Source organism: Bombina bombina, chromosome 2, assembly GCF_027579735.1.
Source record: "Bombina bombina isolate aBomBom1 chromosome 2, aBomBom1.pri, whole genome shotgun sequence".
NCBI classification, from domain to species: Eukaryota; Metazoa; Chordata; class Amphibia; order Anura; family Bombinatoridae; genus Bombina; species Bombina bombina.
This window is the reverse complement of record NC_069500.1, coordinates 1427782919-1427808460: the sequence shown is the minus strand read 5'-3', so window position 1 is coordinate 1427808460 and position 25542 is coordinate 1427782919. Positions and strand designations below refer to the sequence as shown.

At 39.8% G+C, this 25542-nt stretch overlaps 2 protein-coding genes across 2 annotated transcripts in view; both read left to right on the top strand.

Annotated features, from left to right (window-relative positions):
• LOC128647598 (uncharacterized) overlaps positions 1–20053 on the top strand; it is a 386767-nt gene extending 366714 nt beyond the window's left edge. The window contains exon 7 of the mRNA XM_053700355.1: positions 20016–20053. Within this exon, the coding sequence (XP_053556330.1) occupies positions 20016–20053 (38 nt within the window). The remainder of the gene's footprint in view (positions 1–20015) is intronic.
• A 63-nt stretch (positions 20054–20116) lies between these two features.
• The window catches only part of LOC128647597 (uncharacterized), a 175365-nt gene continuing 169939 nt past the window's right edge, over positions 20117–25542 (top strand). The window contains exon 1 of the mRNA XM_053700354.1: positions 20117–20367. Within this exon, the coding sequence (XP_053556329.1) occupies positions 20184–20367 (184 nt within the window). The 5' untranslated portion in view covers positions 20117–20183. The remainder of the gene's footprint in view (positions 20368–25542) is intronic.

Sequence of the window (25542 nt, the reverse complement as noted above, 5' to 3'; positions counted from 1 at the left end):
TAACTAGAATGAAACTTCCTTTTTTTTAATTTTTTTATTATTTCCTACAATTAATGTTCCCCGCTTTTATATAGAAGGTGCACTTTAGTCCAATACTAACCAAATGTGGGGAGTTAGCTTTTGTGTCAGCCACTCTTGGGCCGAGGTGTATAAGGTGTGGGGGATGCAGAGGGCGAGAGCCGCTCAGTAAAGAGGGGAAAATAGGGGGAGGGTGGGCTCTATTAAAGGAGCTGTAAGGAAAACAGAGGTGTCAGGAGATTTTAGGGATTTAAATTAGTGTCCTGAATTGCTTAGAGAAATTAGCAAAGTGGTATTTGAGTAATTTTTTAAGCCTGTGGGGTAAATAAGTTGTAAAGTCTTACCTATAAGATGCAGGGTTAATAGTTGTGAGAATAATTAAAACTAAAGCGGATATTCTATCTTTAAATTTAAAGAGAGACTCAATTACTATTCTTAAATACACTTTAAATAAAACATGTCAGCTTTAAACATGAGACATGGTAAAATACAGGAGAGGATAAAGGTAACACAATAACATTTAAAACGAACTTCACATCTGAAGGGACCTGTCTACCTAACAGAACCCTTCTAATAAGTGTCAATAGTCTTCGGCCACTTGTTGGGGATATGATCTTTTATACTGAATATAAAATAATTTCTTCTATAAAGGTAAGACGAGTCCACGGATTCATCCTTTACTTGTGGGATATTATCCTTCCTAACAGGAAGTGGCAAAGAGCACCACAGCAGAGCTGTCTATATAGCTCCTCCCTTAGCTCCACCCCCCAGTCATTCTCTTTGCCTACTCTAAGTACTAGGAAGGTAAAGTGAAAGAGGTGATAAAATATTAGTTTTTAATTTCTTCAAGCAAGAGTTTGTTATTTTAAATGGTACCGGTGTGTACTATTTACTCTCAGGCAGCAGATGGATGAAGACTGCTGCCTGGAGGATGATGATCTTAGCATTTGTAACTAAGGTCCATTGCTGTTCTCACAGAGGCTGAGGAGTACAGGAAACATCAGTGTGAGGAACGGTTTCATGGTATGCAGCAATGAGGTATGTTCAGTCATATTTTTCTGGAGAGACTGTGTATTTTAGAAAGGCTGACATTATACCCAGGAGGGTAAGGGTAAGCAGTAATCCTAGAGCTAAAAGAAGGGCATTACTTAGCTTGCATATGGGGCCAGTTACAAATATGGTTGACACTGAATGGCAAATGTTTGTGAGCAAACGTTTGTGATGATAGCAGGATGTGATGTCACTAGCATGGGGGCGGGGCTTAGGTCCGGTGTCTGTGTCGCAGTTAGTTTAGTACAATCAACCTGTCTGGATGTGTATTGCTATGCTCTGTAATAAAATAGAGTTGTACCATCATTGCTGTGTCCTGCATATGTCCTGCATCTCATGACATGGTGTCAGAAGTTCTGGACTACGCTTCTGTTTCTGATGATGACGATGTCAAAGTTTACCCCACCTGAGCCTTTTGACTTTTCTCAGCCTGCAGCTTGGCCCACATGGCGTCAGCGGTTTCAGCGCTTCAGGATTGCATCCAAACTGAACAAGGAGAGTGGTGAAGTACAAGTTAATTCTCTTTTATATTCTATGGGGAAAGATGTAGAGCCAGCGTTCAATGCTTTTACTTTCCAAGAAGGGGACGAAGTTAACTTTGATATAGTTATGGATAAACTCAGTGCCCACTTTGTGCCCAAAAGAAATGTGATTCATGAGAGAGCTTGTTTTCACAAACGTAATCAGCGTGTGGGAGAATCTGTGGAGTCATTTGTGCGCAGCCTGTATGAATTAGCTGAATTCTGTGAGTTTGGTGTTGCTAAAGAAGAGCAAATCAGAGACAGAATAGTTATTGGAATTGCAGATGCTGAAGTCTCCCTGAAGCTGCAGTTAGAGCCTGATTTAACGTTAGACGGGGCTATTAGGATGGCCCGCCAGAGTGAACTGGTGAAAAAGCAAAGTGCTGATCTGAGGTCTGAGAGTATTGTGGATGAAGTGCAACAGTCTAGGAAAATTACTAGTGAAAGGCACAGTGTGAGCGGTAGATCTAAAGTACTGGAAAGGCCTAGAAGTGGATGGGCGCAACATGGCCGATGCACACGGTGCTACCGGGCTCATGATCAGAGTGCTATATGCCCGGCCAGAGATAAAAGATGCAGAAAATGTAACAGAATAGGCCATTTTGAAGTGGTGTGTAAAACTGAATACATTAAGGAGATGCAGGTGGACAGTGACCAGGAGGGTCAGGAAGTGTCTTTTGTGGGGTCTGTTGTGGAACGGACAAGCTCAGAGGAAGATTGGAAAGTTACCTTTACTGTAATGGGAGCCAATGTTGATTTTAAGATTGACACAGGAGCTGATATCACTGTAATGTCTTTTGCTGAATTTATGAAACTGCCTCGACAGCCCCAGCTGGCGAAGGTTACTACAAATGTTCATAGTCCTGGTGGCCGCATTGATTGTGTGGGGAAATTTCTTGCCAGCTGTGAGTACAAACAAAGGAAGTTCACCATGTGGGTGCATGTGATCCGAGGTCAGTGTGTTAACAGTTTATTGAGCAGAAAAGCAGCCTGTGACTTGGGCCTCGTGGCCAGAGTGAATGAGATCTCTGAAGATATGTTTGGCGAGTTGGGCCTACTGAGCTGCAAACCTGTCCGTATAGCACTTAAAAGTGACGCAGTCCCGTACAGTATTTCTACTCCTCGTAGAATTCCGTTCCCGCTCATGCCTCAAGTGGAGAAAGAGCTCATGCGCATGAAGTCTATGGGGGTTATTGAAGAGGTTGTTGAAGCAACTGATTGGTGTGCCCCCATTGTTCCAGTTGCAAAGAAAAACGGAAAGGTGCGCATCTGTGTGGACCTGAAAAGGTTGAATGAGGCAGTGAAGAGGGAGAGATTTGTGCTGCCGACACTGGAAGATATAGCCCCGAAGTTGGCTGGGGCGAAGTTCTTTTCCACATTAGACGCTTCTAGCGGCTTTTGGCAGATCCCCCTGGATCCAAAGTGCCGCAAACTGACTACCTTTATCACTCCGGTAGGTCGGTTCTGTTTCTGCAGACTTCCCTTTGGGATATCCTCCGCTCCTGAGATCTTTCAGAGGGAAATGAGTTCTCTCCTGAGTGGCCACGTGGGCACAGCAGTCGTCATGGACGACATTCTAGTGTATGGGTCTACAGTGGAGGAGCATGATCAGCGTTTGAGTTGTGTGCTGCAGGCTATCAAAGAGTCTGGGCTGAAGCTGAATAAAGAAAAATGTCATTTTAGGAAAACTGAATTATGCTACTTTGGGCATATCATCAACGGGGATGGCATCAAGCCGGACCCCGAGAAAATTCGGGCTATCGAACAGATGAAAAGCCCTTCTGATGTACATGAGCTGAGACAGATATTGGGCCTTGTAAATTACGTGGGCAAGTTTCTTCCAGATTTATCTACAGTTTTGCACCCTATCACAGAGTTGCTTAAGAAAGATGTTGCCTGGGTCTGGGGACCCTCACAAGAAAAAGCGTTCCTGCATGCTAAGTCCCTGCTGGGGTCTGCCCCAGTGCTGGGGTTCTACGACCCTTCAAAAAAGACTGTGGTTAGTGCTGATGCAAGCAGTTATGGGTTGGGGGCTGCACTCCTGCAGCTGAATGACAACAAACTACAGCCCATCGCCTACTGTTCCCGCACACTGACGGCTGCGGAGTCAAAATACGCTCAAATTGAGAAAGAGTGCCTGGCTGCAGTTTGGGCCTGTGAGCGCTTTCAGCGTTATCTAGTGGGTTTGGAGAAATTTAGTCTGGAAACTGACCACAAACCGCTAGTCCCTCTTATCAATTCTTATGACATCGACAAAACACCCTTGAGATGCCAGAGACTTTTAATGAGACTACTCAGGTTCAATGTTCAGGCAGTGCATGTGCCGGGGAAGCAGCTGGTTGTGGCAGATACACTGTCCAGGCTCCCGCTGGCTGCTGCTGAAGAATCCTCCACAGAGTCGGATGTAAAAGTGTATGTTGATTCAGTTCTGGCCTCTAAGTCCATTTCTTCAAGGAAACTGGAAGAGATAAAGAAAGAGACATATTTGGACACAGATCTGCAAGAAGTTATAAGGTACATAAGAGATGGCTGGCCCGAGAGCCGGGCAGCCTGGATGTCTTTAAATGCTTACCAGCCAGAGAGGTCGCAGCTCACGGAGCTGGAGGGGTTGGTGCTGTTCCAAGACCGTATTGTAATTCCTGTCAGCATGAGGAAGGAGATGTTAAACAGGATTCACGATGGCCACTTAGGCATTACAAAGTGCAGAGAAAGAGCAGCTACAGCTGTGTGGTGGCCTGGGATCAGCTCCGACATTGCAAATCACGTGTCTAAATGTGCCTTTTGCCGGGAACGCCGGCCTACTCAGAGAAGGGAGCCCTTAATGTCTACTCCGCTGCCTGCGGGGCCGTGGCAGAAAATAGCTGCTGATTTGTGCGAACTGCACGGGAAAAAGTTTCTTGTTGTTATCGACTACTATTCCAGGTATTTGGAAATATTACCCCTGAATGATATCACAAGTCAGGCCGTTATCATTCGCCTGAAGAGCTTGTTCGCCCGCTGGGGCATTCCAATGGAGCTGGTGAGTGATAATGGCATGCAGTTCGCTTCTACAGAGTTCAGTGCTTTCAGCAGGGAATATGATTTTGTACATTCCACGTCAAGTCCACATTATCCGCAGGCCAACGGAATGGCTGAAAGGGCAGTTCAAACAACAAAATTCATTCTAAAGCAATCTGAACCGTACCTAGCCCTCTTGTCATACAGGGCGACGCCCATTCAAGCCACCGGGTTTAGCCCGGCACAGCTGATGCTAGGACGCCAGATTCGCACCACTTTACCCTCAGTGGGTGTCTTCAAGCCGCCTGGCCCTGTTCCTCGGGACGAAGTCCTTAGGAGGGATGAAGAGGCCAAAAAGGGTTATCGTTTCTTCTACGACAGGAGACATTCTGTCAGGCCTTTACAGGAACTGAAAGCGGGCCAAAGTGTCAGAATTAAACTGGATGATGAGAAGAAATGGAAGACGCCTGCTACGGTAGTGGGCCGCTCTCCAGAACCAAGGTCTTACACAGTCCTTACAGAGGGAGGGACGGTTACACGCCGTAACCGAAGACATCTTCAGCCTGTACCTGAGAGTCTGGAACCGGATACCTCAGTACCACCGCCGGTGGGATCCCCTGTTCTAAGAGAGGTGCCTTCCCCTCAGCAAGATCATAGCGGGGATATATCTTTGCCTCCAGCAGACTCTTGTTCACCATCTTCTGTATCAGAGGACAGTTCATGCAAAGTTACATCAAGCGGAAGAGTGGTGAGGCTTCCGGCCCGATACAGGGACTGACTTTAGCTAGAACAGTGACCGGAAGTATGGGCAGAATAATCCCATGGTCACTGTGGACTAGGGTAGTCTACCCCGATGTCCAAGTCAGGATGTAATTTATTTGTTCATGTTTTCTAATCTATCTGTTTTTATAATGTTCTAAAACAAAATGTTGTTGTATACCCTGTTGGTGTACCTTGTTATTTAATATATGCGAATGTATGCTTTGTCTTTGAAAAAGGGGAAGATGTGATGATAGCAGGATGTGATGTCACTAGCATGGGGGCGGGGCTTAGGTCCGGTGTCTGTGTCGCAGTTAGTTTAGTACAATCAACCTGTCTGGATGTGTATTGCTATGCTCTGTAATAAAATAGAGTTGTACCATCATTGCTGTGTCCTGCATATGTCCTGCATCTCATGACAACGTTTTTTGATTTGGGAGTGCTTTAACGTTTTTGTGGGCAATAACGTTTTGGGCAGACTTTATTCAGGGCACGCATGGCTTAACTTTAGGGTGTTAGAACCCACATGGCTAGTTATAACCGCTCTGGTGCGGTTCTTTAAGGCTGAGGATGACATCAAGTGAGATGGGCGGGGCCTATTTTCGCGCCTCAGATGCGCAGTTAGTTTTATCAGCAAAGCAGCAAGCTCTAACTCCTGAGGGCTCTGGTTTATGTTTTGGGCCAAATCGAAGCTTTTACCCCACACTTTTGATCCCTGAGGGCAGGTAGGGCCACAGCAGGGCTGTGGCAAGGTGCTGAGAGTGTTTTTTTCCGGATCTGGGCCTATTTCGATCTGGTTTGGAAATTAAGGGGTTAATTGTTAAACATTTTTGTGGTGTAATCTTAACTACCTATATTGTGTCTACATACGAAATTTTGAAACATTTGGTGCATGTCTAGGCTGTTTTGCAGAACGTGTATGCTTTTTTTCTCTTAAAGGCCCAGTACCGTTTTTTTATGATTGTTATTTTTTTCACTAAATAAAGTGTTTTCATGCTTGTTTGTAGTCATTACTAGCCTGTTCAACATGTCTGACATTGAGGAAAGTCAATGTTCAATATGTTTAGAAGCCATTGTGGAACCTCCACTTAGAATGTGTCCCTCATGCACTGAAAGGTCAATAAATTGTAAAGAACATATTTTAGCTACTAAAAGTATGTCGCAGAATGATTCTCAGTCAGAAGAGAATCAGGTTATACCATCTAATTCTCCCCAAGTGTTACAACCGTTAATGCCCGCACAAGCAACGCCAAGTACTTCGAGTGCATCTAATTCTTTCACCCTGCAAGATATGGCCGCAGTTATGAATACTACCCTCACAGAGGTTTTATCTAAGCTGCCTGGGTTGCAGGGGAAGCACAGCAGGTCTGGTGTGAGAACAAACACTGAGCCCTCTGACGCTTTATTAGCCATATCCGATGTACCCTCACAATGTTCTGAAGTGAGGGATTTGCTGGCTGAGGGAGAGATTTCTGATTTAGAAAATATGTTCCCTCAGACAAATTCAGATATGACGGCTTTTAAATTTAAACTAGAACACCTCCGCTTATTGCTCAGGGAGGTTTTAGCGACTCTGGATGATTGTGACCCTATTGTAGTTCCAGAGAAATTGTGTATAATGGACAGATTCCTAGAGGTTCCTGCCTACACTGATGTTTTTCCGGTCCCTAAGAGGATTTCGGAAATTGTTACTAAGGATTGTGATAGACCAGGTATTCCGTTCTCTCCCCCTCCTACTTTTAAGAAAATGTTTCCCATATCAGACGCCGTGCGGGACTAGTGGCAGACGGTCCCTAAGGTGGAGGGAGCTATTTCTACCCTGGCTAAGCGTACAACTATACCTATTGAGGACAGTTGTGCTTTCAAAGATCCTATGGATAAAAAATTAGAGGGTCTCCTGAAGAAAATATATGTTCATCAAGGTTTTCTTCTCCAACCTATAGCGTGCATTGTTCCTGAAACTACTGCAGCGTCCTTTTGGTTCGATGCTCTGGAAGAGGCTCTTCAGGTTGAGACTCCATTAGAGGATATTCTGGATAGAATTAGGGCTCTCAAGCTAGCTAATTCTTTCATTACAGATGCCACTTTTCAATTGGCTAAATTAGCGGCGAAGAATTCAGGTTTTGCCATTTTAGCGCGTAGAGCGTTATGGCTTAAGTCCTGGTCTGCTGATGTGTCATCAAAAGCTAAGCTTTTAGCCATCCCTTTCAAGGGTAAGACCCTATTCGGGCCTGAACTGAAAGAGATCATTTCAGACAGCACTGGAGGGAAAGGCCATGCCCTTCCTCAGGATAAGACGAATAAGATGAGGACCAAACAAAATAATTTTCATTCCTTTCGAAACTTCAAAGGTGGTCCCCCTTCCTCTTCCCCTGCCGCAAAGCAAGAGGGGAATCTTGCTCAATCCAAGTCAGTCTGGAGACCTAACCAGACTTGGAACAAGGGTAAACAGGCCAAGAAGCCCGCTGCTGCCACCAAGACAGCATGAAGGGGTAGCCCCCGATCCGGGACCGGATCTAGTAGGGGGCAGACTTTCTCTCTTCGCTCAGGCTTGGGCAAGAGACGTTCAGGACTCCTGGGCTTTAGAAATAGTAACCCAGGGGTATCGTCTAGATTTCAAAGATTCTCCCCCAAGGGGGAGATTCCATCTTTCTCAATTGTCTGTAAACCAGACAAAAAGAGAGGCATTCTTACGCTGTGTAGAAGACCTATATTCCATGGGAGTGATCTGCCCAGTTCCAGAAACAGAACAGGGGCAAGGGTTCTACTCCAATCTGTTTGTGGTTCCCAAAAAAGAGGGAACTTTCAGACCAATCTTGGATCTCAAATCCTAAACAAATTCCTCAGAGTCCCATCCTTCAAGATGGAGACCATTCGGACTATTTTGCCAATGATCCAGGAGGGTCAATATATGACCACCGTGGACTTAAAGGATCTACACATTCCTATCCATAAAGATCATCACCAGTTCCTCAGGTTCGCCTTTCTGGACAAGCATTACCAGTTTGTGGCTCTTCCCTTCGGGTTGGCCACGGCTCCCAGAATTTTCAAAAAGGTGCTAGGGTCCCTTCTGGCGATTCTAAGGCTGGTGGGGCATAGCTGTGGCGCCTTATCTGGACGATATCCTAATCCAGGCGTCAACTTACCAACTAGCCAAGTCTCACACAGACATCGTGTTGGAGTTTCTAAGATCTCACGGGTGGAAGGTGAACGTGTAAAAGAGTTTACTTATCCCTCTCACAAGAGTTCCATTCCTGGGAACTCTGATAGATTCGGTGGACATGAAAATTTTTCTGATGGAGGTCAGGAAATCAAAGATTTTATCCATCTGCCGAGCTCTTCATTCCATTCCTCGGCCGTCAGTGGCTCAGTGTATGGAGGTAATCGGCTTAATGGTAGCGGCAATGGACATAGTTCTGTTTGCTCGCTTGCATCTCAGACCACTGCAACTTTGCATGCTCAAACAGTGGAATGGGGATTATGCAGATTTATCTCCTCAGATAAATCTGGATCTAGAGACCAGAAACTCTCTTCTTTGGTGGTTGTCACAGGATCATCTGTCCAAGGGAATGTGTTTCCGCAGGCCAGCGTGGGTCATAGTGACGATGGACGCCAGCCTATTGGGCTGGGGTGCAGTCTGGAATTCCCTGAAAGCACAGGGTTTGTGGACTCAGGAGGAGACTCTCCTCCCAATAAATATTCTAGAACTGAGAGCGATATTCAACACGCTTCAGGCGTGGCCTCAGCTGGCGTCGGCCAGATTCATAAGATTTCAGTCGGACAATATCACGACTGTAGCATATATCAATAATCAGGGGGGAACAAAGAGTTCTCTAGCGATGATAGAGGTTACCAAAATAATTTGATGGGCAGAGACTCACTCTTGCCATCTATCAGCAATCTATATCCCAGGAGTGGAGAACTGGGAAGCGGATTTTCTAAGTCGCCAGACTTTTCATCCGGGGGAGTTGGAACTCCGTCCGGAGGTGTTTGCACAATTGATTCAGCAATGGGGCACACCAGAATTGGATATGATGGCGTCTCGTCAGAATGCCAAACTTCCTCGTTACGGGTCCAGGTCAAGGGATCCTCAGGCAGTACTGATAGATGCTCTGGCAGTACCCTGGTCATTCAACCTGGCTTATGTGTTTCCACCATTTCCTCTCCTTCCTCGTTTGATTGCCAGAATCAAACAGGAGAGAGCTTCGGTGATTTTGATAGCACCTGCGTGGCCATGCAGGACTTGGTATGCAGACCTGGTGGACATGTCATCTCTTCCACCATGGACTCTGCCACTGAGACAGGACCTTCTGATTCAAGGGCCGTTCCAGCATCCAAATCTAGTTTCTCTGTGACTGACTGCTTGGATATTGAACGCTTGATCTTATCCAAGCGGGGGTTCTCTGAGTCGGTCAGCTAGTTCCCTAAAGAGGCAGATATCTGCTTTATCTATTCTACTGCACAAACGTCTGGCAAATGTTCCAGACGTTCAGTTGTTCTGTCAGGCTTTAGTTAGAATCAAGCCTGTGTTTAAACCTGTTGCTCCGCCATGGAGTTTGAATTTAGTTCTTAAAGTTCTTCAAGGGGTTCCGTTTGAACCTATGCATTCAATAGATATTAAGCTTCTATCTTGGAAAGTTCTGTTTTTAGTTGCTATCTCTTCGGCTCAAAGAGTTTATGAATTATCTGCATTGCAATGCGACTCGCCTTATCTTGTTTTCCATGCTGATAAGGTGGTTCTGTGTACCAAACCTGGATTCCTTCCTAAGGTTGTTACTAATAAGAATAGCAATCAGGAAATTGTTGTTCCTTTCCTGTGTCCTAATCCTTCCTCTAAGAAGGAGCGTCTTTTGCACAACTTGGACGTGGTTTGTGCTTTAAAGTTTTACTTGCAAGCGACCAAAGATTTCCGTCAAACAAGTTCTTTGTTTGTTATCTATTCTGGAAAACGTAGAGGTCAAAAAGCTACGGCTACCTCTCTTGCCTTTTGGCTAAAAAGCATCATCTGTTTGGCATATGAGACTGCTGGACAGCAGCCTCCTGAAAGAATAACAGCTCACTCTACTAGAGCGGTGGCTTCCACATAGGCTTTTAAAAATGATGCTTCTGTTGAACAGATTTGTAAGGCTGCGACTTGGTCTTCGCTTCATACCTTTTCCAAATCTTACAAATTTGATACCTTTGCTTCTTTGGAGGCTGTTTTTGGGAGAAAAGTTCTTCAAGCAGTGGTGCCTTCTGTTTAACCATCTGTCTTGTCCCTCTCGTTCATCCGTGTCCTGTAGCTTTGGTATTGTATCCCACAAGTAAAGGATGAATCCTTGGACTTTTCTTACCTTTATAGAAGAAAACTAAATTTATGCTTACCTGATAAATTGATTTCTTCTATGGTAAGACGAGCCCACGGCCCGCCCTGTCATTTTAAGACAGATTATATTTTTTTGATTTAAACTCAGTCACCTCTACACCTTGTTGTTTCTCCTTTTTCTTCCTGTACCTTCGGTCGAATGACTGGGGTTGGAGCTAAGGGAGGAGCTATATAGACAGCTCTGCTGTGGTACTCTTTGCCACTTCCTGTTAGGAAGGATAATATCCCGCAAGTAAAGGATGAATCCGTGGACTCGTCTTACCATAGAAGAAATCAATTTATCAGGTAAGCATAAATTTAGTTTTTATATTCAGTGTTTTTATATAGATATATTTAATTTGTACAAGACTGGATCCACATCTTATTGCTTTTATTGTCATTTATTACCACTGTACCCACCGTGGCATGTTTTATTCTTGTGTAAAGTACTAGATTTACAATTAAAATATTTCTAAATACACACTCTACACATTGTACAACACCTAGCCCATTTGAGGCGCTCTGAACACATTTATTTTCTTAGTACATTTTCCAAGCTAGCTAGTTAGCCTACTGTTCAGAGCTATAGGTGCTCGTCGAAATGGATATGATCTTTTAAGAGTGTGTTTATAGATGGCTAGGAATAAAACATATACTGCTAAAAGTACGCCACTGTCTAATACTCAAGTGCAGTGATCAAGCCTTACAATTATGTCATCATGTACAAATCTAAGGTCTACCATTGCAATGGAAAACAATAGTTGACTAGACCTCACAGATATAGACATGGCAAAAAAACTCTCCCCTGATGTGAGAGTTATTTTATGCACACATTAGTATGAGAGCCAGCAGACTCTGGGATTTAAGTGGGAATTTCAGATTATCTGTTATTTTAGTAATTTGGTGTACCTGTGAGAAAGTGGCTACCTTTGGGCCCCTGGACTAGCTTAACATAATTAATATAGCAATAAAATATAAACAATGTAGTCTATAATAGAAATATACTGGCAAAGAAAATTGTGAATTGGCTACACAGCATAAATAGATATAGAGTACTGGAATAGAGTAGAGAAATAAATAAATGAGTTAACCCAGCATCTAGGTTTATCACAGGTATGGGATCTCTAAGCATCAAGGAACAATGTTAAAAAGAATCCTATATTACTTTAAACATATTTAAAGAAAATGTACAAACTCCTGTAGTGCCGTTTACAGCTTCGAGGACTCCAGCTGTGCAAACTATTAGATTTATCCAGCTCTCTTGTGGGATTAGGAAACATCAGTATAAGTGCATACTTGTCAGCCAGCCTATATATTAGACTGTATAATTAGAGGTAGAGGCTGGGTAAAGATGTTTAGAGACATTTGCTTGAGCTAAGGATCTGTGGGTCGCTATAAGTGTGCGGCAGATTGAAAACCAGGTACGCTGGGCCGGAATAGTGGCCGGCGTACCTGCTAGTTTTTTGATAACTTCCAAAAGTAGTCAGATTGTGCCTAACTTGCGTTCGGAACATCTGTAGTGACATAAGCATCGATCTGTGTCAGACTGAGTCCGGCGGATCGTATGTTACGTCACTATATTCTACTTTTGCCGGTCTGTAGGGTTTGATAACTACGGCGAATCAGGCTCACCACAAATATGCTGCAGAATTCCAGCGTATTTGCAGTTGACAGCTTGATAAATAGAGGCCAATGTCTTTTTTCTCAAAATTGACTGATTTTTCTTTACATTTTGCAGGGAAACTTAGGCTCGCAAGGTCGCAAAATGCTACTATTCATTTGGTCATTCTTGGCGCAATTTTTTTGGTGTAAAGGTACATCCGGTGACGCAAGATTCGTCATTTCTGGCATCTTTGTTGACGCCGGGGTTTCTTGCGAGGTTGCGTCAGCTATGACGCAAGTTGCGTCATTTCCGGTTGTTATTGGCGCCAAAAAAAATTTCATTACGTAGTGCGCCATTCTTGGCACCAAATAATTAAATTTTTTAAACCTCAGTTCCTATATGCCTCTTGCCCTTTATTATGCTCAGAGGGCTATGCTGTTTGCATTTTTTTTCCATTCATGAAACACTCATATATAAGAAATTGATAATTTTGCTTTATATGTTGTTTTTTCTCTTACATTCTGCAACATGTCTCAATCTGATCCTACCTCAGAATCCACTGTTGGAATTCTGCTGCCTGAGAACAGTTCTTCCAAAGCTAAGTGTATCTGTTGTAAATTAGCGGAGGTTATATCTCCAGCTGTAGTATGTAACATTTGTCATGATATGCTTTTGCATGCAGACAATGTATTCATCAGTACTAGTATAATGCCTGTTGTTCCTTCAACATCTGATGTACAAGATATTCCTGTAAATGTTATTTTTTTTATTGCTGATGCAATTCAGAAGGCTTTGTCTACTATTCTGCCTTCTAATAAATGTAAAAAGGTCTTTTGAAACTTCTCAGAAAGTTGATGAATTTTCAAATGGCCAACTAGCTACTGATTTATCCTCCTCTGATGAGGATCTATCTGTTTCAGAAGATCCTACCTCAGATATTGACACTGATAAATCTACTTCTCTTTAAAATAGAGTATATTCGTAAATTATTAAAAGAAGTGTTGGTTACTTTGGATATGGATGAATCTAGTCCTCTAGAATTCAGTTTACAAGCCTCCTGTAGTTACTCCAGAGGTTTTTCCAGTTCATGATGCTATCTCTGATATGATCTCTAAGGAATGGAATAGGACTGGTGCTTCTTTTATTCCTTCTTCTAGGTTTAAAAAGTTGTATCCTTTATTAACAGCTAGATTGGAGTTTTGGGAAAAAATCCCCAAAGTTGATGGGGCTATTTCCACTCTTGCCAAACGTACTACTATTCCTATGGAAGATAGTACCTCTTTGAAGGATCCTTTAGATAGGAAACTTGATTCTTATCTAAGGAAGGCTTATTTATTTTCTGGCTATATGCTTAGGCCTGCTATATCTATGTTTGATGTTGCAGATGCTTCAACTTTTTGGTTTGGAAAGTTTAGTGCAACAGCAAACAGATCCTGATTTTTCTAGCATTGTTCGCTTGCTTCAACATGCTAATTATTTTATCTGTGATGCCATTTTTGATATCAGCAAAATTGATGTTAAATCTATGTCTTTAGCTATTTTAGCTAGAAGAGCTTTATGGTTTAAATATTGGAATGCTGACATGGTATCTAAGTCTAGATTACTATCTCTTTCTTTCCAAGGTAGCAATTTATTTGGTTCTCAGTTGGATTCAATTATTTCAACTGTCACTGGGGGGAAATGAGTTTTTGCCTCAAGATAAACAATCTAAAGGTAAATCTAAAGCTTCTAATTGTTTTTGTTTCTTTCAACAGAATAGAGAACAGAAAGCCAATCCTTCCCCCAAAGAATCTGGTTTCAATTGGAAGCCTTCTTCAAGCTGGAATAAATCCAAGCCCTTTAAGAAACCAAAGCCAGCCCCCAAGTCTGCATGAAGGTGCGGCCCTCATTCTAGCTCAGCTCAGAGTATATGAGTATTGTCTCTCAAGGGTATCGAATAGGATTCAGAGTAAGACCTCCTGTGAGAAGTTTTTTTTCTCTCACACAACATGGCAAATCCTGTAAAAGCTCAGGCTTTTCTGAAAAGTGTTTTAGATGTGGAACTTTCATAAGTAATCATATCAGTTCCATTACAGGAACAGAGTCTGGGATTTTATTCAAATCTATTCATTGTCCCAAAGAAAGAAAATTCATTCAGGCCAGTTCTGGATCTAAAAAACTTGAATCCTTTTGTAAGAGTACCAACTTTCAAAATGGTAACTATAAGGACTATTCTGCCTTTTGTTCAGCAAGGTCATTATATGTCCATGATAGACTTACAGGATGCATATCTTATTATTCTGATTCATCCAGATCACTATCGGTTTCTGAGATTCTCTTTTCTAGACAAGCATTACCAATTTGTCACTCTTCCATTTGGCCTAGCGACAGCTCCAAGCATTTTTTCGAAGGTTTTTGGTACCCTACTCTCTGTAATCAGAGAACAGGGTATTGCAGTTTATTTGGACAATATCTTGGTACTAGCTCAGTCTTTACATTCTGCCGTATCTCACATGAATCAACTAGTGTTGTTTCTTCAAAGACATGGTTGGAGGATCAATTTTTCAAAAAGTTTCTTGATTCCTCAGACAAGGGTCACCTTTTTAGGTTTCCAGATAGATACAGTGTCCATGACTCTGTCTCTAACATACAAGAGACAAATGAAATTGGTCTCAGCTTGTCAAAACCTTCAGTCTCGATCATTCCCTTCAGTGGCTATGTGCATTGAAGTTTTAGGTGTCATGACTGCAGCATTGGACGCGATCCCCTTTGCTTGTTTTCATATGAGACCTCTTCAGCTTTGTATGCTGAATTAATGGTGCAGGGATTATACAAAGCTATCACAGTTAATATTCTTAAATCCCAACATTCGACTCTCCCTGACTTGGTGGTTAGACCACCATCATCTAGTTCATGGGGCTTCTTTTGTTCATCCAACCTGGACTGTAATCACAAAAGATGAAAGTATTTCAGGTTGGGGAGCTGTCTGGGGATCTCTGACAGCACAAGGGATTTGGAAACCTCAAGAGGTGAGGTTACCAATCAATATTTTAGAACTCTGTGCTATTTTCAGGGCTCTTCAGGTTTGGCCTCTGTTGAAGAGAGAACCGTATCTTTGTTTTCATACAGACAATATCACAACTGTGGCATATGTCAATCATCAGGGTGGGACTCACAGCCCTCTAGCTATGAAAGAAGTATCTTGGATACTTTCTTGGCTGGAATCCAGCTCTTGTCTAATTTCTGCGGTTCATATCCCAGGTGTAGACAATTGGGAAGCGGATTATCTCAGTCGTCAGACTTTGCATCCGGGGGATTGGTCTCTTCATTCAGATGTGTTTTTTCCGATTGCTCAGATGTAACGTCTTCCAGAAATAGATCTGATGGCTTCCCATCTAAACAAGAAACTTCCCATGTACCTATCCAGGTCCAGTGATCCTCAGGCGGAGTCGGTGGATGCGTTAGCAGTTCCTTGGACTTACCAACCTGCTTATCTCTTCCTGCCTCTAGTTCTTCTTCCACAAGTGATCTCCAAGATCATCATGGAACAATAATTTGTGTTGCTGGTAGCTCCAGCAAGGCCTCACAGGTTTTGGTATGCGGATCTAGTCCGGATGTCCAGTTGTCAACCTTGGCCACTCCCTTTACGACCAGATCTTCTGTCTCAAGGACCTTTTTTCCATCAGGATCTCAAATCATGGAAATTGAACTTAATGCTTAGTCATAGATGTTTCTCTGACTCAGTAATTAATACTATGTTACAAGCTTGAAAATCAGTTTCTAGAAAGATGTATTATCATGTTTGGAAGGCTTATATAGCATGGTGTTATTCTCACAAATTCTCCTGGCATTCTTTTAGAATTCCTAGAATTTTACAGTTCCTTCAGGCTGGTTTGGATAAAGGTTTATCTGCAAGTTCCTTGAAGGGACAAATCTCTGCTCTTTCTTTGGTCCGTATCAAGCCTGTCATTAAATCAATCTCTCCTCCTTGGAGTCTTAATTTGGTTTTAATGGCTTTACAGGCTCCTCCTACACCCTACATGCACAAACACATTTACATAGCCCCTTAACGACCACAACATACCATGTACGACATTGGTTGCTAGGCATTCCTTTTTGATAATTGCGCGGGTCACGCTGCAAGCATTGGGACCGTGCTATTATACCCTCCCTCCACCCTTCTGGTCACAGGACATAGCACGGTTTCACTGCTGGTGGTAAGACCGCACTATTAGTAATACAAATACCATTAAAAGACCAGCAACGTACATGGTACGTCATGGTCCTTAAGGGGATATTCTCAAGTGCTCTAATCCTACATGAAAATATGAATATTTCACTTTCTAATGTTCTTCACATAGCAGAAAATGTTCAATGTATTCATAAATACATATTTCTACATATAGCTGATGTTATCTTTGTACAATATATATGTATATATATGTATGTATGTATATATATATATATATATATTGTTATATATATTTATACGTACAGTATATATGAATATCTATTTAGAAATACTATGTGCAGAACATTGAAATGTGAAATATTTATAGTAAATACATACTATGGGGCATATTTATCAAGCTTCATATGGAGCTTGATGCCCCGTGTTTCTGACGAGCCTGCAGACTCGCCAGAAACAGCAGTTATGAAGCAGCGGTCACAAAGACCGCTGCTCCATAACCTGTCCTCCTGCTCTGAGCAGGCAGACAGACATCGCCGTATTCAGAGAGGTCTGTCGGACCTGATCCGCACTGTCGGATCAGGTCAAACAGACCTTGATAACTTGGGGCCCATAACACTTAAAATGAATGTTGCATAAGTATGCTTTTTCATGTTTTCATCTACTTGACTGCAAAGGACTCCAATGCACCTATATATGTCTATATATGTATTTATGTGTTTATATGTGTATATTTGTCTGTAAATACATATATACACACATAAATACATATATACACACATAAATACATATATACACACATAAATACAAATATACACACATAAATACATATATACACACATAAATACATATATACACACATAAATACAAATATATACACATAAATACATATATACACACATAAATACAAATATACACACATAAATACATATATACACACATAAATACATATATACACACATAAATACAAATATACACACATAAATACATATATACACACATAAATACAAATATACACACATAAATACATATATACACACATAAATACATATATACACACATAAATACAAATATACACACATAAATACATATATACACACATAAATACAAATATACACACATAAATACATATATACACACATAAATACATATATACACACATAAATACATATATACACACATAAATACAAATATACACACATAAATACATATATACACACATAAATATATATATACACACATAAATACATATATACACACATAAATACATATATACACACATAAATACAAATATACACACATAAATACATATATACACACATAAATATATATATACACACATAAATACATATATACACACATAAATACATATATACACACATAAATACAAATATACACACATAAATACATATATACACACATAAATACAAATATACACACATAAATACATATATACACACATAAATACATATATACACACATAAATACAAATATACACACATAAATACATATATACACACATAAATACATATATACACACATAAATACATATATACACACATAAATACATATATACACACATAAATACATATATACACACATAAATACAAATATATACACATAAATACATATATACACACATAAATACAAATATACACACATAAATACATATATACACACATAAATACATATATACACACATAAATACAAATATACACACATAAATACATATATACACACATAAATACATATATACACACATAAATACAAATATACACACATAAATACATATATACACACATAAATATATATATACACACATAAATACAAATGTACACATAACAACATATTAATACATACTGTGACAAGATTCCTTTTGTTTCCTGTCTTGGGATTTTACACTGCCACAAAGTCTGTTAGGGAATACGTTTCCACACACAAGGCAATGGAGATCAAGCGGCAGTCTGCCTGTTTATTTTGCACGTCACAGGTGATTCAAATGAAAACAGCAGCAAAATATAAAACAAACCCCTGCCCGTCTAGGCACTAACTAAACATACAGCACAGTGTCTAACTAGTGTCAGTCAGCTAGTCTAGAACTAACAAAACTAACATAAAACAAAGTTAAAGGCAAAAGATGTTTACTAATGTATAGTCCTTCAAACAGCAGGCAACTGCTCCTCTTTCTCTGCAGTGAGGGCCCTGAACTAACTCAGACTTCAGGCTTTATAGCAGCACAATTACACACTTGTGTACTGCTGCAGTGTGTGAGAAACTGATCAGCTGCAAATCCTGGACTGGAACCTAAAGTAACAAATCTATGTGACAGAATCCTTTTCCTCACATACCTGCCTTCTATGACAAAACCATGGGATCTGTCACAATACATATATAGACATGTGTATGTACGTATCTCTATGTTAAAGCCCTTTTTTCTAGCACCTGAGATCTCATATCTTTGAGCAAATATAACTTTTTTATGCATTTTTTAATAATTATATTATTATGAGAGTGTGTGTGTATATATATATATATATATATATATATATATACACACACACACACACACACACAGAAGCGCACTTACAGGAACGAACAACCAACTCAATGCCATTGTTAGCCTGTTCTATGGTGATTGACAACCTGGGAGCAACTTCTTTTAGCCCAGTAATGCTTGACAGAGAGTAGAACTACTCCTGTAGTATATCAGTCTGATCCCGCCTATTATGGTCAGCCCAGCGCCAAAATACCAGGCAATTCCTCTCTGAACAAGAAACACAGCAATCACATTAGGCCTTAATTGGGCCTCATCAGTGAGGTGTAGTCATATTCCTCCAAGCACACTGAGCAAGGAGTCCACGTCTGGTTGCCCCTTTATCCCTTAGGGAGATTAAATACAAAGAGAGAAGCGCACTCGCTTATATATCCCTAAAGTTTCTAGTAGCGGTCCTGCCATATATAATAAAAATGTGATTAGTTAGGCAATGAAATAGGTTGGAATGGTTTATAAAGAGAAAACAAGAATTACCCAATGTATATATACAATGTTTTGATGTGGAAACTCATGGATTCAGATATGGATTTGAATAAAGAACAATGGGGTATATTGATCAATGTGTGAGCGGACATGATACAAAGTAGCGTCTCATGTCCGCTGCACATCGATAAATGCCGACAGCATACATTGTCGTCATTTATCGTTGCACCAGCAGTTCTTGTGAACTGCTGGTTCAATGCCGACCCCTGCAGGTTAGCAGGGGTTGTCAATCAACCCGATCATATTTGATTGGGTTGATTTCTGTCCGTGGCCTCAGAGCAGGCGGACAAGTTATGGAGCAGCGGTCTTTAGACTGCTGCTTCATAACTTCTGTTTCAAGCGAGCCTGAAGACTCGCCGGAAACAAGGGGCATCAAGCTACATAATATGCCCCAATGTCTAAATAACTATTGTCAATGTTTATGCAAGTCTATAACATTTACTATAGTATTTTGTAGAAGTAATTATCATAGCTTTAGCTTGTGGTAAGAACTCTGGTTTTTCTCTCCAATGTTACAGGTTTGTCATTAAAGGGCAACTGTAAGAAAATATACTGATTTTATCTTCTGTTTATGTCACTCTGCAGATCTACATACAGATTCGAAGAGAAGACAATTTATTCTGTTCCGTACTCTGATAAACCTGAGTGAAGAGGATTTCAAGCAATTTAAATACAACTTAGTGACAATGACATTTAGAGGGAAGGCGGCTATCCCGCCTAAGCAGCTGGAGGAGGCACATTGTTATGATACAGCAGCCTGTTTAATACAGAGTTATGGACAGGACAATGCTCTGATGGTGACAATACAGGTTTTATGTGAGGCCGACCTGAAGGACGATGCAAAAAGAATAATGGAAGAAACAAGTTCACGTAAGTCACTTAATTGTACATAATAAGCTGATAATATAACATTGTAGCAGGATATTAATATACGGTAATGATCATTTATGTATTTATTAATACAACAGCTGGTGAATCATTTGTAGTAACAGAGAGAGAGCTGTAAGAATAAACATAGGAATGATGTTTAGGGCTCTGAGTATTTGTGTCTGTTTAATATATATATATATATATATATATATATATATATATATATATATATATATATATATATATATATATATAAAAGAAGTCATGACTGACGATTCATCAATGCCCAGCTCAAACCATTTAACCTAGGAACGTGAAATTTGGAAGGTATGTTGTATTTATTACATAGGCATCCACCAAGGAAGGATTGTTGGAAATTACACCCCTAAGGGATAAAAAAGGGGGGGTGAATTTTTTGTATCAGGAGGATACCTATATCTCAAAAACCGAAGATGTTTCAGAAGTGAAAATTTGTTTATTTTTAAAGGAGAATTTAAATATTAACATGTTTTAGCATTTCCCAGAAATCCACTTAAAGGGGGGGGGGGGGTGATTTATAAAGTAACCTATAGCTCCAAAACCGAAGATGTAAAACGTGAAAATTGGTATTTAGATTCTCCTTTAAAAATAAAGAATTACTTGTTTTAGCATTTTCAAAAAATCCACTTAAAGGGGGTGAAAAAGGGCTGGATGATTTATGAAGATACCTATATCTCAAAAACCAAATATGTTACAGACAAGAAAATATGTATTTAGATTCTCCTTTAAAAAGAAAGAAATAGGTGTTTTTCCATTTCCAGAAAATCCACATAAAGGAAGGGGGGGTGATTTATGAGGATACCTTTATTTTAAGAACCAAATGTGTTACAGAAGTGAAAATTGGTATTTAAATTTGTCTTTGAAATTAAAGAAACATGTATTTTACCATTTCACAAAAATCCACTTAAGCGGGTGAAAAGTAGGGGGGTGATTTATGAGGCTACCTATATTGGGAATTTATATTTACATTCTCCTTTAAAAATAAAGAAACACGTGTTTTACCATTTCCTGAAAATCCACTTAAGGCTGTGAAAAGGGGGGGTGTCATTTATGAGGATACCTATATAAAAAAAAAACTAAGATATTACAGATGTGAAAATTGATATTTAGATTCTCTTCATTATAAAGGAAGTTTACATGTCAAATCTCTTGCTCCTAAGATCAGTAATTCTCAAGATATGGATATCACTAAAAACATTGACACTCTTTTTTTCACATCTGACAATTGAATCACAGGGGCCAATTTATCATGGCCTGAATGGGCCCTATACACCTGTTTCTGCACAAGCCTTCAGGCATGCAGGAAACAGGAGTTAAGAAGCAGGGGTCTTAAGACCGCTGCTTCTTAACTCGTCTGCCAACTCTGAGGTGGCAGACAGCAATCTGCCCGATCGTATATGATCGGGTTGATTGACACCCCTTCTAGCGACCGATTGGCTGCAAATTTTCAGAAGGCAGCATTGCAGAACTGCTTGTTCAATGATAAATGCTGACAGCGGCTCATGTCCATCCACACATTGATAATTCGGCCCCATACTATATAATATATAATTACAATTTAATATTAAAGTAATCGTAAACAGAATAATAACATATTTTTGATGTTCCCACCCACAACTTAGCTGATTTGTGCCCATGTACGAGAAACTAACAAAAACTTACGAAGTTGGCAGTGAGTGTGCAACCTGAACAGGCGCACACGTAACGGCAGACGTGAATGAAGCCGCGGGCAACAGCTAGTTATAATTATATAAGAGTACAGAGGCTTTTGAGTAAGACAAGCTTGTATTTACATTAAAGTCAAAATTAAACTTTTATGGTTTGGATAGAACATACAATTTTAAACAATGCATATGTTATATCAACAATTAAAGGGACAGTATACACTCATTTTCATATAACTGCATGTAATAGACACTACTATAAAGAATAAGATGCACAGATACCGATATAAAAATACAGTATAAAATGTTTTAAAAACTTACTTAGAAGCTTTCAGTTTAGCTCTGTTGAAAAGGTAGCTGGAAAGCCCACTGCAAGTGGGAAATAAGACACTCCCCCCTCCCCCTTCTTTTGCATATGAAAAGACCCTTTACACAAACAGCAGCAAGCTGGAGAAGGTAGCTGACGGTATTCAAATAAAACTTTGGGGCTTGGTTAGGAGTCTGAAAATCAGAGCAATGTTCTTTAAAAATAAGCAAAATTATACATTTTTTAAAAAAACTAACTTTATGGGCTATATAAATAGATCATCTACAAAACATTTATGCAAAGAAAAAATGAGTGTATAATGTCCCTTTAAGTGCTGAATTGCATCAGAACATCTGTATAAAAATATATATAAATAAATATGTATTCTGATTGTTATTTGAATTGTGATTTTATTACAATATTTATTTAAACAAACATTTTGCATTAAGAAATACATTTAACTGTTCAAAACATTAAATACACATTTCTGCTTGTTCACTAAAGCACCTTGATCAATATCAGATGTTAAAGACAAAGACGTACAGCAAAATATACCATAAGTTACACCAAAAGTCTTGTTTCCCTCTCGCAGATAATATTACAGGTAGGTTCTTTACACATTTGCCGTGTTTTCCTGGACAGTTACCTATACATTACATATGTAGCAGGGTATGCAGAGAGGCAAGTAAAATGGGGGCAGTAGCGTTACATGCTTTGAGACTGATGTGACGCTTCCTAGTCCTCCTCCCTGGAGGACTGATCAGTGTTGTGGGGCTGAACTGGAGTTTTGGATCAGTTTTGGACAGTTTTTTTTCTGTTTGTTTGTTTTGATAAATAATTGCAGCCTCAAGCGATTCAGATATTGCATAAACTCATATCAGGATTAATTTCATGCCTGTTATGTAAATATATAATTTAATGCTACTGACTAATATAACATTAATATATATATATATCTTGGTTGGAGTAGCCGTGTTAGTCCAGAGATTTAGATATACAAATAACAAGAGTATTGCATGGAGCAATGATACTTTTTTATTGGACTAACTATACATTTATAAGATGACAAGCTTTCGGAAGAATTCCTTCCTTTCTCAAGTCTGAAGCAATACTGACCAATTTGATGGAATTTACAGATTATACATAGTATGGCTAGTAAGACAGAAAGTGTTGCAGAGGTCTGAATGCAGGGGAGGAGGGGGTGTTGTAAAAGTCATGATGGGGGTTTAGGAGACAGAGGCAGATAGTGTTAGTGAATAATAACAGGCAGGGGAAATATATACACAGAGTATATACTGACACAAAGTTATATATCAACATAAAATCAATATGTATAAAGATGGGAAATTATGTATACATGGGAATATAAGATAATCAAAAAAGGAGACAGGAAAGAAAGAAAAAAAAGGGGAATAATAATAATGATAAAAGTGTGGACATACTTACCTGTGTACCAGTGCATAGAGAGAGGGTGGAATATACAATGTAATTATTTACAGTATATGAAAGTACATTACAAATTTTTTTTGATAATGGGTTAAGAAACCAGAGTCCACATTTAGTCCAGAATTTAGCAAGCTGGAGTGCATTATCATTTTCATTTCAAAGATTTTTCTTTCCATGGTGTTTTTGAAGTTGCCTCTGAGAATCTGTAGACTGTAGAAGCACTATATGTCTGGTTAGGGCTGTCTGAGGAAAGAAAGTTTAAGCAGGCATCAATACCATCTTTATGTGCAATATTGCAGTACAGGGATTCCACATCCATTGTCACAAGTATAGTATCCTCTGGCAATTCTGTTATCTGGCTGATTTTATTAAGAAAATCAGTGGTGTCTTTTATAAAGCTAGTGGTGTTAATAACTAAGGGCTTAATAATATTCTCCACTAGGCCCAATATTGCTCAGTCAGAGTGTCCATGTCTGTTATTATTGGTCTCCCTGGGTTTCCTGGTTTGTGGATTTTTGGGAGCATGTAGAACAGTGTTTCCCAACCGCGGTCCTCAAGTACCCCCAACAGTCCTGGTTTTCATTATAGCTGAACTAGAACACAGGTGAAATAATCAGCTGATGGGTGAGAGCTCTTTAGTAAACATGTTTAATGATCAGCTGATTACTTCACCTGTGCACTGGTTTAGCTATAATGAAAACCAGGCCTGTTGGGGGTACTTGAGGACCGTGGCTGGGAAACACTGATGTAGAATGTCCCTATACTAGGGTTAGAGGGTACTAGTTTGTCCAGTTTATGTTACGTGTGTTTAGGGAAGGTTTTTAATAGTTTTCAAAGTTGCAAAGTGTATTCCTGGGTGTTGTCCTTTTCCAGTTTATTCTAATAAGTTTGATCTAATAATTGTCTATTTCCCTCAGGCTTAATGGTAATATTTTCATTGTTTCTTAAGTTTTTTATAGCATTTTTTTCTAAATGTGACAGGTTATACATTATTTTTTTCTGCTGTGTGTTAAGCAGGGATGCTGTTCTCAACCAGAAGCTTTCAATATAGCTGTCCAATGTTGTGTTGTGTCCTGGTGCAGGTGTGAAGATTGTGTTCATTTTTCTTCTATTGTACTCCAATCAACATGACTATGGAAGATACTGAATACAGCTGTAATAAGATGCAAACAATTAAAATGATCACAAAGGAAACACAGATCAACAGTGATATTTTCTTCTTATCATCCTGCAAAAAAGGAATCTTATTCCTAATGGACTGAAAATTAAGAATCCACTTGCAACCACTAATAACTCTGAGTATGCTGACGTACCAGTGAGAAAAAGAGAAACAACATAATTCATCAACTATACAGCAAAAAGCAAAACATTAAATACTAAAAGCAGCTCCTACTACAAAAACTACAAGATAATAATGGATTTAATGAAGAAATTATAAAAGAATTGCAACACTTCTACAAAACACAACAACATTTTATCAAGAAGAAAAAGAAACTTGCATGCCTGTCACAAAACAGAAGCAAACACCAAATGCAAGAAAACAGAGCTCCAGGTGACAGATCAACTACAACTAATGACCAAACATCCACAAACAATAACACATTCAACACACAAACTGTCATCAACCAAGAAAACCATACAGAAAACTCAGGGATTGTGAACCTTCAAACTACCACCTGTCAGAACCAGAGATATCAGTATTTTCGAAAGGATTATCAT